Source organism: Manihot esculenta, chromosome 16 (genome assembly GCF_001659605.2).
Source record: "Manihot esculenta cultivar AM560-2 chromosome 16, M.esculenta_v8, whole genome shotgun sequence".
NCBI classification, from domain to species: Eukaryota; Viridiplantae; Streptophyta; class Magnoliopsida; order Malpighiales; family Euphorbiaceae; genus Manihot; species Manihot esculenta.
In genome coordinates, this window is record NC_035176.2 from 28,279,777 (window position 1) to 28,292,478 (window position 12,702).

Sequence of the window (12,702 nt, forward strand, 5' to 3'; positions counted from 1 at the left end):
AGATTTTTTTATAATATTTAATTATTAAAATTAATGAAAAAATTAATTAACAAACTTTTAAAATATTAAAAATATTTTAATAAATTTTTTAAATGATAAGCAGTGATTAACAATGAATAATATTAAAAAATAATTTTTATTGAATTTTAACTTTTTTATTTTTAATAATTTAAATTTTATATATTTTAATTTTTACTATTTTTATTGAATTTTAATCTTAAATTTATTAAATTTTTTATTTGTTTATGAAAATTGAATTTGAAATTTTTTTTTTTTGAATTTTGACGAAATTAAATTTTAGAAACTAAAATGTTGAATTCAAAAAATAGAGAGACAAATATATTAATTATGGAATATTTTAGGAATGAAAATATATTTTTTTTTCTTCAATTCTTTGAGAGAGAGACTTATAAATCTGTAAAAATTAAATTTTAATAACTGAAGTATTAGGTTTTAAAAAAAATAATTCGATCAATTTTCTGGTTATTAACGATATTTTTTACAAAGAGAATTTAAATTTTGACAAGGTTAAATTTTAGAGACGGAAGTATTGAATTCTAAAAGTAAAAAAATAAATTCATTAATTATATCTATACCTTAGATATTAAAAAATAATTTTTTCTTTTTAAAATATTGCAATTATACAATATTATAATTTTATAAATTATAAATATTCAATCTTTAAATTTTATAAAATTTAATTTTTATAAAAATCAAATATTAAAAAAGTTAACAATAATTTACTTTTTATATAAAAAATTTGAGGCTAAATTATATATTCAGCCACCAAAATTTTTTTACTCATTTTTTTTTATATAGTAATGGATAAGATTACTATTCCTTATTTTGATAAAAGAGGGACGTGGTGGTGAATGCACATGAACATTCATTTGCTATATTATACAATGACAAGTGGGTGATACAGAAAGCTAGCTAGGGGATGAATTCAAATGTCATAATCAACAGCCTGCACTGCAAGAAGCAAACTGCCATTGTATTGGTCTTGCAAGTTGCATGGTGGAGCGTGGAGAATTACATCATAAATCTCTGTCTCTGTCCAACTATTTCATTATGTAATTGATTAGACTTGAGGAAATTCTGCACTACTAATCTTGAAAATTTCAAAAACATTAGGGAAACTACTCTGGTGGTTGTAATTTTTTAAATTATAAATTTACCTAAAGAATTGCTTTTTAAGAGAGGTAAAGAGATTTCAAACTTTACATTTTTATATTTATTTTTTACATCTAACATCAATTTTTTCATTAAAAATTAATAAAATTATTATATTATCTGACAAATTATTACCGATTTATTTTATCATATTAGTGAAATTCAAAATATAATGAATTAAAATTAAAAATTTTAGAGTTTAATTAAAAAACTTTTAAAATTCAAGATAAAATTGTAATTTTTTAAAATGTTATAATTTTTCATCATTGTTTTTTAAAATTAAAATTTATAATATTAAAATATTATTATCATAAATTTTTTAATTTTATCAATACTTTAGTATATAATTTATTTTAATTTAACTATGAATTAAATCACTTTCTATAAACAAGAACATTTAAAATGCTATCAATGCAACTTACTTTTAATTAAATTTGTATTATCATATTATTTAAAAAATTCCTCTGAAAGATTAATTTGCACAAATTAGTATATTTAGTTTAAAATTTAATTAATATTTTTAATATTTAAAATTTCGCTTATGCTTCCTATTTGTTTGAAAGTAAAATTACTTTGGTTGGCATTTGTAGCGAAATTTCTTTTGCAAGAACGGGTACGGGTTGCGGGTATTGGACTCAGATGGGCTTTATAGATGAAAAAGCAAGCCCATAGTGACTCGAAGTTTCGAATTTCTACCAAATCTTGAAATGGGTTGAAATGTTGGGCTCAGGTGCAAAGTGCAATGCCTATTGGGGCCAATAAAAGCCCAGCCCACTGAACTCAACTCCGTTTGGTGCGAGCATCTCCCGTTTTTATAATCGGAACGGCGACACGCTTTTTTCTCCGTTGTTTCACTAGAAAACCACCTCAAAACCAGCAGATACACCATCAGCCACTCGCAGTGTCATTTGATGGAGGAAGGGGAGAGTGTATTGGAAGCTATCTATGAAGAAGACGACATACTAGAAGAGGCTGAAGATGTTGAGATGGCTGATGTAGAAGAAGGAGAGCTGGTTGAGCCTAAGTCACAAATTGATCACGGAAAGAGCAACGGTGGTGGCGATGGCGGTGGTGGTGGGAGTGCGTGTGTCAGTGGGAATGAAGCTTCACAGAGCAAAAACCGCAGGCGTAGGGAAAATAAGAAGAGGAACAGGAAAAAGAGAGGCAGTCTAGGGCCAAACGTAACAGATATAAATAGGTAATTTTTCTACTGAAATGCCGTAAAGGAATCCCTAAACTCATGTTAATCCTTTTTCTTGTATGTTTGCAGGTTTGTGATAGATACATGTAGACGTCTGAAAGAGAAAAAATCCTACATGGTATATACTGCTGTATCTTGCCTGGGAGTTTCTGCATTAAGTGATATGGTGAAAGAGGTAGTTTTCTGAATGAAAGTTTTTAAATAAGTGATTCAAGTAATTATTGTTTATAAACAGCAAGATTGATGTTCAGCTATGTTTATTAACTGTTTTTGCTAGACAGATTGTGATATGATGCTTCAAGGTGAATGTGCATTCAAAGATTTATTTGGATGGCAAAATTTATGGTTTCCTGATTCTGATTTAATCTTTAGAAGAACCTAAGAGTAGATATTGTTGGAGTATGGTGTTAATATGAATTTGTCCCAATGGTGCTTTTCTCATTTGAAGATTTTTGGGCTGCATTGTTAATGCTAAGCAAGCATTTTTCTTCAAACCAACTCTTCATTATTATTTGTCTAGTGTTGGTAGGTACCTTTTTCTCGGGATGTTTTTTACCTTACCCCTCCTAGTATTGCCTCCTTTTCCTCCCTATGACAATAGCTTTAGAAATAAATCACCTGGCTGTTTTGGTATGACAAGTAATATTTACTTGATTCCTGATAGAACAGGTGAGAATTTGAATTTGTACTAGCCCAGAGGAATTAATCACTCTGGATACCTGATTCTGTATATTTCTTCTCTACCCTTGCATCTTTTCATTGCAGAAGCATTTTGCTGCAAATTCTATGCTCTGAGATGAAATATACCTTGGCTGAACCACTGCATCATTTTCTCTTTATAGGTTGTAATTAATTAGTTATTACTATTATATTTTACTCTTTTTTTTCTTTATTTTGTATGCATACCAGTTTATTTCTTCCACCTGATAGGTTTGCATATATTAAACAGACAGTTGTAGAACTAGGTAACTTTCCTATGTTCTTGTAAATAATTAATCCTTTATGTTTAAGATTTGAATCTTTAACTCTTTATGCTTTTTGGATAGACCGAAAGTTAAATCATAATATATGGTGTAATTTTTTTTCTTTTTTTTTTCCAGGTTGGGGGAGGGGGAGTTTGTCCGTCAAAGTCCTGTACACATATAATTACAATCTTGTTGCTTAGCTGTGCGTTTATTTATCTGATTCTTTCGGGTGTATATATATATATATATATATAAATAAAGCTACAATATATGTTTCATCATCCTTATAGTATTCTCCATATTTTTGTTTGGCTATATACTCTCTTATTTTTCCTAATAGCAGGATTATCTGTTGAACAACAGTTGCACACTTTTTTCTTCTATGTATATTGCTAGATATGCATTCTAAACTATTGAAGTTTCAGGTTGATGCAATTCAGGCTTGTGGAGGACAGATGACTGCTGATGGCAGACGCTGTCGAACTGGCGGTGGAATATTATGGAACATACTGAAAACCAGAGAACCAATGGCCTACAAAGAGATAATGAAAAAGTCCAAGGACTTTGAGGTGTGTAAATATTATTTCCAGTAAATATATCGAAGCTGCCTCATCCAAGCACTAAGTTGCCTAGAAAATGTGATTGCATGAATTGCATATGGAACTATGTTTTGTTTTTATAAACATGTGCTTGCGTATTTGTTGTCTTTGTATTGCATCCACAAGCTTTCACCCATTCCCCTCTTTGGTCACTCAAAAAAGGTTATGAACTTCAAATATTTAATTCCATCTGTATGCTGTTCAAGGATTTGTAATGCATTGTGCTTCTACTAGAGTACCAAGTTTGTTCACTTACTATCAAGTATTAATCTATACAATCCGGATTTAATCTTTTCAGAAGCAACTTAAACAGCCAAATATTCGACAAGCACCACAGCAAAACAAGGAAGATTCCTCTCAAGAAACTACATTTTCACTAACTGATAAGGTTGCATCTAATGGTCCAGATGGTTCTCAAGTAGCGCCTCAAAATCAGCATGAACAGTACAATGCTGAGCAGAAACTAAGATCTGTTCATGACAGAATGAGGGTACCTGTTTCATATGATGACCTACTTGATAATGATCCAAAAAATAATTCTGCCTCTGCGTGATTTTTGGGAAACGTGGATTTTGGCTTGGTTTCACTGGGGACTTATATATAGGCATGCTGACACTTCTTCTTTTTCTTTTGATGCAAAATAGAAAACTCTCATGTTTTATTTACTGGAGAGTGTTATTATCGATTATTGGTTCAATAGAATAATAATTGATTTTTTTGTCCTCTTACTCTTGAATATAGAATGTTGTTTCCTTGCCATTTAATCTTTTGCTATTGGTTACTAATCATGATTCCTTCTTAGTTTAGCGATATCACTATTGCATTGCAATTTGGAGCTAGAGGGTAAAATAAACTTTTGACTTGTTTTTTTTGCGCGAAGTAATAAGTAGATTGCGTAGGACTATGGCCAAACTAACTATATTATAGGGAATGAATGTTTGGAAACCTAAGGTAGAACATACCCACAAGTTTGATAGATATTAAGATATCCCATCTCATATAATGTGAAGGTAATGTTAATTTGGTGTCTAACAATGAAGAGAAAAAAAAAATTATATCATCGACTCCAAGTAGTTGAGATTAAAACTTAATTGTTGTGAAAATATATGCAAAGAATTCATCCAAAGCCAGGTAATTGAGTTGGACCAATGGGCGATGATAATGTATGAAATCAATAGAAAGAATGGGGCTTTACTCATAACTATATCTTTTATGTTTAGAATCGTGGTATTGCAGTGGTAACTTTTATAATTCATTGCAATTATGCATACATGGGAAGTTTTATTTTCACTTTCTTTGTATTGAAATTGGTTCTGTCTCAAATGATTCTTGGGGATTATTTCCCAGAGATAGTGAAATGAACTGTTTATGTATTTCTTTTTCTGTATTAATATGTAGCTACACATCATATATCTCAAATCTTAATTAGACAACAGCATTTTCAATATAAGCTGCACCAAAGAGAAATGACAACGTTCAACTGGAACTATAACTAAGGCCGGAGTCAGCTGCATCCTGCCGGTGCCTCTTATTCAGGAAGAGGCAAACTGCAGTACAATCATCCACCTTTGAACATGGGAACTTCTTCTTCCAAGTGGCTACAGCCGCCTCCACCACTGCCTTCGCCGCTGCTTGTTCGCTATCTGCCGCCCACACAATGGACGCTACTTGGCTGTTACTAAGCACATCCCACACCTGAATTCCCATGAAAAAATCAACCCAACAGCCATTAACACAACATTTTTGAAAGGAAAATTATGAATTCCCATGGAAATAGGCTTACCCCATCTGTTGCTAGAATGATGAATTGGTCATTAGATGCTAATCGGCGATGAGAGATCTCAGGCAATGCAATTACTCCATGGTTTTTGAGTAGAAAATCTCCGAAAGCTCGAGACATGGCTAGGCCTGGAGTGTCTTCATGCGGTAACCACACTCTCTGGATGTGTGGCTCTTCTTTCAGGGCAAGCACTCTACCATTACACTTCCTTATTCTCTCAGCTTCACCTGAAAATTATAGTTTTAACAGTTGATTCGTCAGAAATTACAGCCTCCCAAAAGAGAAGAAAAAGAAAAAAGAAAGAAAAAAAGAAGAAGCCATACTTGGCACAGTAGGCTTCAAATCTGTGGTTAATTGAACAGGCATGATTTCATTCTCACTGATTGTACCCAACACTGCCCTTGAGTCTCCAAGATTAGCTATAACAAGATCTTCTCCCTGTTTGATTTTTCAATACAAGAAAAAACATGAACAAAAGTTATTCATCAAAATTCCAAACCTTTATGCTTGTACTTAATTTTATTTTGAAAATTTACTAAAAATATTAAAATGTTTTTAATATTTTAAAATTTTAAAATTTTTACTACTTAGTGATTCCGTTGATTATAACCGTTGAGTAATTTATTATTTAGTTTTTATAGTTTAGAAAAACTTATTAGTTAGATTTTTTAATTTTATAAAAAATTTACTAATAGTACTTTCATATCTACTGCATTTTAATTTTTTTTTAAATATTTAACACTAAAATTAAGGAATATACTGATTAGTAGAGTTTCTAAAAAACAAAACCAATAGACTAACTAACGCGTTTCCTTCAAATATAGAAATTTCCCTTTTTTTCGTAAACTTACCTGTTTCAGAACAACTACTGCTGTGGTTCCACTGCAAGAGCAATCTAAATTCTCTTGAAGCTTGATCTCCTTGTCCATCACCTTGAAGGCATTAACACAAGCCTCTTTCCATGTATAAAAATTCTTGCTTGGCAATGAAACATCTTCAACTTCTTCATTGTTGCCATCTGCAACTCTCTTCATCTTCTCCAAGGCATTTTTTTGGCCAAGTAACAGAGTAGGCAAGCTATTCCTCACAATCTTGCTCACTATGTGACCATTTTTTCCATGCCCATCAAAAACTCCACAAAAAGCTCCATCTTCCACTCCATAACCCTTGAAACAACAAAATAAAAAATGGGTTTCTGTTATAATTGAAGAACAACAAGAATGAAAACAGGTAAAGATGAAATCTAAAGAGAAATCCATTAACCAACCTGATGAAGAATAGCAGAATCTTGATTTAACCCTTTGCTTCCTTCTCTTGAATAAAGGGAACAAAGCTTGTTAAAAGCAATATTTTCTTCCAAGTATATAACATTTTCAAGGCCATCTTCTGCCTGGTGTATCTCTGAAGATGCAGAGGATATGCAGATTCCCATTTCAACTTGTATAAGATTTCTTATTTCTCAACTAACTTATTAAACTCCAACGACCAGTGAATTAGTCTCCTTAATCATGAATTTAAGGACCACATCAGGCGCATGTTAGCCAAGTAATTATTATTTTTAAACTTAGAAAGTGGCTCCCAGAGAGATGAAAGCACAACCTGCCATAATAATTCACTGTTTTTTAATGTTATTTTTTGTGTATTATTCTGGACTACCCCAAGATTCACTTAAAGAGGCATCTTATTATCAATTTTATAAGGCTAATTATTTATATGGAGTAATAGTTTTGTAGTCAAATCCATATTTTATAAATTTTCAAAAAAACCCTAGTTAAAATTAGTAAAAAAGATGATTATTTTGTGAATTTCATGAGGATCATAGATTTCAATTTTCATGTTTGTGAACCCCATCAGGCTATTGCTTGCATACTGATCAAGAATACTTTCTTAAAGAAGCAAAAGAGAAAAAGTGGTAAATAGGTGGGGCTCAATTATAATTAGACCCTAATTAGGGTTTGATTTGTTTAGCATTGATTGATTCTAAGTTTTTTTTTTTTTAAGTATTAAATCACTAAATCAATGAATAAAAAATAGAAAAAAAAATTCAAATCATAAAAAAGTTGAATCCTTAATCAAGTGTCCTAACTTTTTTAATATGTAGTTAATTAAATAGCTGTGGCAGTTTTGACAAATAAATAAGAAGATATAAATAGTTCAATATATTATATTATTAGCTTCAAGTCAAGTCATTAATAATAAATATCGTTTATTAATAACAAATAATGAAATTTATAATATAATATTTAAGTTATAGTAAAATTAATAATTTATTATTTATTTTTAATAATAAATAATTTAATTTAAAAAATTTTTATTTATCAATAAAATAATATTTTTATTAAAGTCAACAATAATTTGAAAAAATCAATCAAATTAAATGAATTAAATAATTATAAATATTAAAATTATAAAAATTAAATTATTAAAAGTAAAATTTAAACAATTAAATGGCTAACAATTTAAATTTTAATAGTATTACAATTTTAAATTGCGTAATAAATAATTTTAATAGTATTACTGTTTAAATATCCCAGTTGACTTCTAAAGTTTAGGAAAGTATTATTTTGTAGTTGGCCCTATTTCTTCCAAGTGTGTGGATGATGATTACTATTATTATTTATTTTTATTATTATTATAAATAAATAAAAACATCCTTTTCCCCTTTAAACTATAGCGAAAATATTGTTTTGTGGTCGTCGTATTTGGTTTAAATTAAAAAATTTAATATAATTAATTAATTTAAATTTTTAATTTTTTATTTTTTTATATGATTTGATTTTTATTTTTAAAAATTTTGATTATTTCTATTCAATTTTATTTTATTTTAATTAAAAAAATTAATAAAATTAAATTGATTAATAATAATACTATATTTTTTTAAACTTCTATTAAATGGAAGGTTAATTTATAACCAAAATTATATTTTTTTATTATTTTTCTCACCAATATCCCTATGAATGGACATAAAAACATTAAGTGTTAAGGGCATATTTAGACAAATTAATTATTTTATTTCTTTTTTTTTTTAAAGATAACAACTTTAGATTTCCATGAAAGGACAAGTGTCTTGAAAGCTACTCAAAATTTCTTTAATCATGTTTTAATATTAGTATGAATTCATGAAATTTGTCAAATGATTGTATTTTCCCCATACTTAAGCTTTTTTTTATTTTCAGGATTTCAAAATTTCTTACATGAAATATAAAGAGATTGGGGTTTTATTTAAAATTTAAACCTTTTTTTTTCAAATAATCTATTAAAAACTGACATTAATTACTTAAAAAAACTGATATTAATAAGAAAAAATAAACAAATTAAAAACCATCATAGTTAGTCAAAAGGCCGCACATGTATTGGTGGAAGGCAAAACTCGTGAGAAAACAAAACAACTAGAAATCAATTGTGGAAATTAATATTCCATGGGAACAGATGTCTAAATATAATTTGTCCAGAACAATGGAGGGTGGCAATTTCAGTCTTCTCTATCTTATCCTATCAGCTCACTCCTTTTCTTTTCCTTTATTTTGGATAACTATCACATCTTATCAACATTTGTAACTTCTTCTATATTGCTTTGGTAACCAAAATAATTGATTTCTTCCTGATTCGAGGTTTTTGATTCTTATTTATTCTATGGTTTTTTAAATTTTTTATTCAACATTAATTAAGTCTTATTTTTTATTTATTTCAAATATTGTGACTATTATTATTCCTATTGCAATTCTATAATCTCAACAATCCAAAAACATTAGGAGTATCGAGAAAATTAATGGAATTCAATTAATTTAAAATTTTAATTTGATTTTTTATTTATTTCGATTTATTTTTAATTTTAAAAATTTCAGTTATTTTAATTCGATTTTGATTAGAAAAAATTAAAAAAATCGAATCGAACTTAGTGATAATAATATATTATTTTCAATAAAAGAGATTATATCATATTAAAATTAAAATATTTTAATTAAAATTAAAATATTTTAATTAAATTTTAAAATATTAAAAATAAAATGTAAAAAATAAAAAAATTTATTAAAAATTTAAATCGATTAAATCGAATCAAATCGAATTATACCGGTTTGATTCAATTCAATTTCTAACTAAAATCGATTTGATTTGATTTTCATACATACTAAAATTTCAATTTTCAATTTATTCAATTCAATTCAATTTTAAACTGAATCGACTTAATACTCACCCTTAATTTTAATTAATTCTCCGTTTTATAATTTTTGTTGCTTTTTTGAGAGCTATGTAATACAATGATTTGTAGGTAAAAAAATATTTCTTTTTTAGAATTAATAATTTTATAAAAAATTAATTCAATTAATTTTTATTTAAAATGAAAAGATTTAATTTTTTAAATTAAAGTTTTTTACATAATTTTTAAAAATTATTTTAATTTTTTTTATAAAATAAATCATACTAAATATTAAACTCATGTGAAAATGGATTTTATATTTATACCCATAATAAATTAAAATAAATGGGTATTACTAATAACAGATTTTACTAGCTAACTCTTTGTTTTCAACAATTTAGTTCAGTGTATTTCCTTTTTTTTAAATCAATTTTCATATTTAAAAATATAATAATTAAATAGTTTAATTTGTTAACTTTTTTTTACTTAAAACTTAAGTTATTTTTAAAAATATAATTCATGCAAAAAATGTGATTTTGTGATAATTTATTTATTTTTAAAATGTTATTCTAACTTCATCATGTCATTTTTTAATTTTTATTGGATGAATTAAGATTTATATTTTAATTTATTTATTATTAATTATAATTTTGAAAAATTTAAATTCACTAATTGCATTTATATTTATAAAATAGAGGGCTTGATGGCTCAGAAGGCCTAAACTTCAAATGTTTTTTTTTTTTTAATTTATCAATTCTATCCAAAATTATTAATATTAATTACAATTTTTTAAGATGATAAAATATAAATAAATAAAACCTGAAAAACTATTTTAACCAGAAAAAATATATAAATTTCAGTGTTTATCAATGATGATGTAAGATATATTTGTTTTGAATATTTATAGAAAAGCTGATCTCTTTTTTATTTATTTTTTGAATAAAAAATCTTTTATTTTCTAATTCAAATAAAAATTTTTGTATGATAATTGATATATAGATGTAAAATTAGAATTGTTATCATTACATTAAAATTAATAAAATTAAAAAATAAAATAAAATTGAAAAAAGGGAAATGTTTGGGGTTTTTATTCATTAGGAGTAAAAGAAAATATAGTAAAATGATTAATAAAATTCACTTAATATTTAATTTTCATAATATACAGCATAGCATTTCACTTGTTTTTAAATAAAAATAAATTATAAATTTCTAATGACTTTAAAAATAAGAAATATAATAAAATAAAAATATCAAAATAGATTAAAAATAAATAAACATGTCAAAATGGATTAAAAATATTTTTAATTCCATTTATTAAATTAAATTATTATTTCAATAAAATGCTAGCTTTTACCTGAATTATTGTAATTTAAGTAAATTATATTTTCATTTCCTCTATATTTTTAAAATTAAATATTTAAATTTTTAAATAATTAATTCGTTCAAAATCGAAGTTTTTCATTCATAATTAGTCAATCAATTAAAAGAGAGAATAAATATTTTAAATATTTAAAATATTATCATGAACGCTTAAATTATTTTTAACTTTTAACATGAGTTGAGAATTTTATATTATGTAAAAATTATTTTGATTCCTAAAATTTAGGATAATTGATATATCAATTTTTATATTTTTAAAATTAAATTATTAAATCTCTAATGTACGGTCATTTTTTTATCCATTATAAATATGAGTTCAAAATTAATAGATGATTAAATTTTTCTGAAAATTTCATCTATTATATATATTAGTTCAAAATTAGTAAACGATAAAATTTTTTCTTAATATATAATTTCTTTTTAAAATATAATTTTTTAAAAATATTTTTTTATAAAAAAGTTAATAACTTATTTAAGATTATTTGGTCCCACTTAAAAATAATTAAAATTATAAATATTTTTGAAAAGTTTTGAAATTATAAGTATTAAAATATTTTAATAAATAAAAATTAAAGAATAAATTAATTAAATCAAATATTATAAATAAAAATTAATGGAGATTTATGTGTTTTTTAAATAAAAATATAAAAAATAAAAATATTTAAATTATAATAAATGATAATAAACTAATTATAAAGGAATTTATGTATACGATTTTAAAAATATAGACACTGATTTATTAATTATATTAAAATTTAAGAACTCAAATATAGTTTATTTATTTAAAAAAGAATAATAAAAATATTTTTATATTTTTAATGGTAAAAATGAATAAAAGAACCTCATGGACTGATTATAGAAAAATTTAAGTGTTTAATTTTAAAAATATAGGATCAATTCATTAATTATACTAAAATTTATGAATTAAAATATAATTTATTTTTATAATTTTATTTTTAATATTAAATTCTTTTTTTTTAAATAACAATCGAGAATTGAGAGATTAAAATTTAAAATTTATCAAAATTAGTCAGACCAACTTATTAACCGTCTGTGAGATATTTTTTTGAGATTATAATTATAAATTATTACATGTCATATACAATCATGAAACTACCAGACCAATTTATGACAATTTACGAAGGAAGCTAGTAAGCAATTGCTAAACATGATAAAGCCGGCATATTATTGAGACAATCATACAAGTAGATAGCTTCAAAATTAATAAAGGCTTAATACTCAATTTTGCGAGAAATTTAATTTAGTATAATTTAAAATTTTTTTATATAAATTAGTGCAAAATTTTTAATTTAAATTCAATTAGCAAAAAAAAAAAAAAAAAAAAAAAATCAAACATCTATAATTTTCAGCCTAAACCAACAAATAATTCCTCTCTGCGTTATAAAATACTTTTCTTGCTACGACTCCAAAATCAGCCGAAAAGCCAAGAGGCATCCACGATCTGA

At 25.6% G+C, this 12,702-nt stretch overlaps 2 protein-coding genes across 2 annotated transcripts; one reads left to right on the plus strand and one right to left on the minus strand.

Annotated features, from left to right (window-relative positions):
- Positions 1–1,973: 1,973 nt before the first annotated feature.
- Positions 1,974–4,661, plus strand: LOC110603157. The gene is made up of 4 exons (XM_021740853.2): positions 1,974–2,371; positions 2,444–2,549; positions 3,765–3,908; positions 4,237–4,661. Exons 1-4 carry the CDS (start codon positions 2,085–2,087, stop codon positions 4,489–4,491), a joined length of 792 nt encoding a protein of 263 aa, XP_021596545.1. The 5' UTR covers positions 1,974–2,084; the 3' UTR covers positions 4,492–4,661.
- A 627-nt stretch (positions 4,662–5,288) lies between these two features.
- Positions 5,289–7,214, minus strand: LOC110603353 (probable protein phosphatase 2C 72). Its single transcript, XM_021741055.2, has 5 exons — positions 6,986–7,214; positions 6,570–6,884; positions 6,042–6,156; positions 5,722–5,945; positions 5,289–5,633 (listed from the first exon to the last, which is right to left on the minus strand). Exons 1-5 carry the CDS (start codon positions 7,148–7,150, stop codon positions 5,415–5,417), a joined length of 1,038 nt encoding a protein of 345 aa, XP_021596747.1. The 5' UTR covers positions 7,151–7,214; the 3' UTR covers positions 5,289–5,414.
- Between the last annotated feature and the right edge of the window lie 5,488 nt (positions 7,215–12,702).

Coding starts and splice junctions, on each gene's coding strand:
- LOC110603353 (XM_021741055.2), bottom strand. CDS start 7,150: ATGGGAATCTGCATATCCTCTGCATCTTCAGAGATACACCAGGCAGAA. Junction 6,157..6,569: donor CAGTAGTTGTTCTGAAACAG/GTAAGTTTACGA, acceptor AAAATCAAACAG/GGAGAAGATCTTGTTATAGC. Junction 5,946..6,041: donor TTTGAAGCCTACTGTGCCAA/GTATGGCTTCTT, acceptor TATAATTTTCAG/GTGAAGCTGAGAGAATAAGG.
- LOC110603157 (XM_021740853.2), top strand. CDS start 2,085: ATGGAGGAAGGGGAGAGTGTATTGGAAGCTATCTATGAAGAAGACGAC. Junction 2,372..2,443: donor AACGTAACAGATATAAATAG/GTAATTTTTCTA, acceptor GTATGTTTGCAG/GTTTGTGATAGATACATGTA. Junction 2,550..3,764: donor TAAGTGATATGGTGAAAGAG/GTAGTTTTCTGA, acceptor TTGAAGTTTCAG/GTTGATGCAATTCAGGCTTG.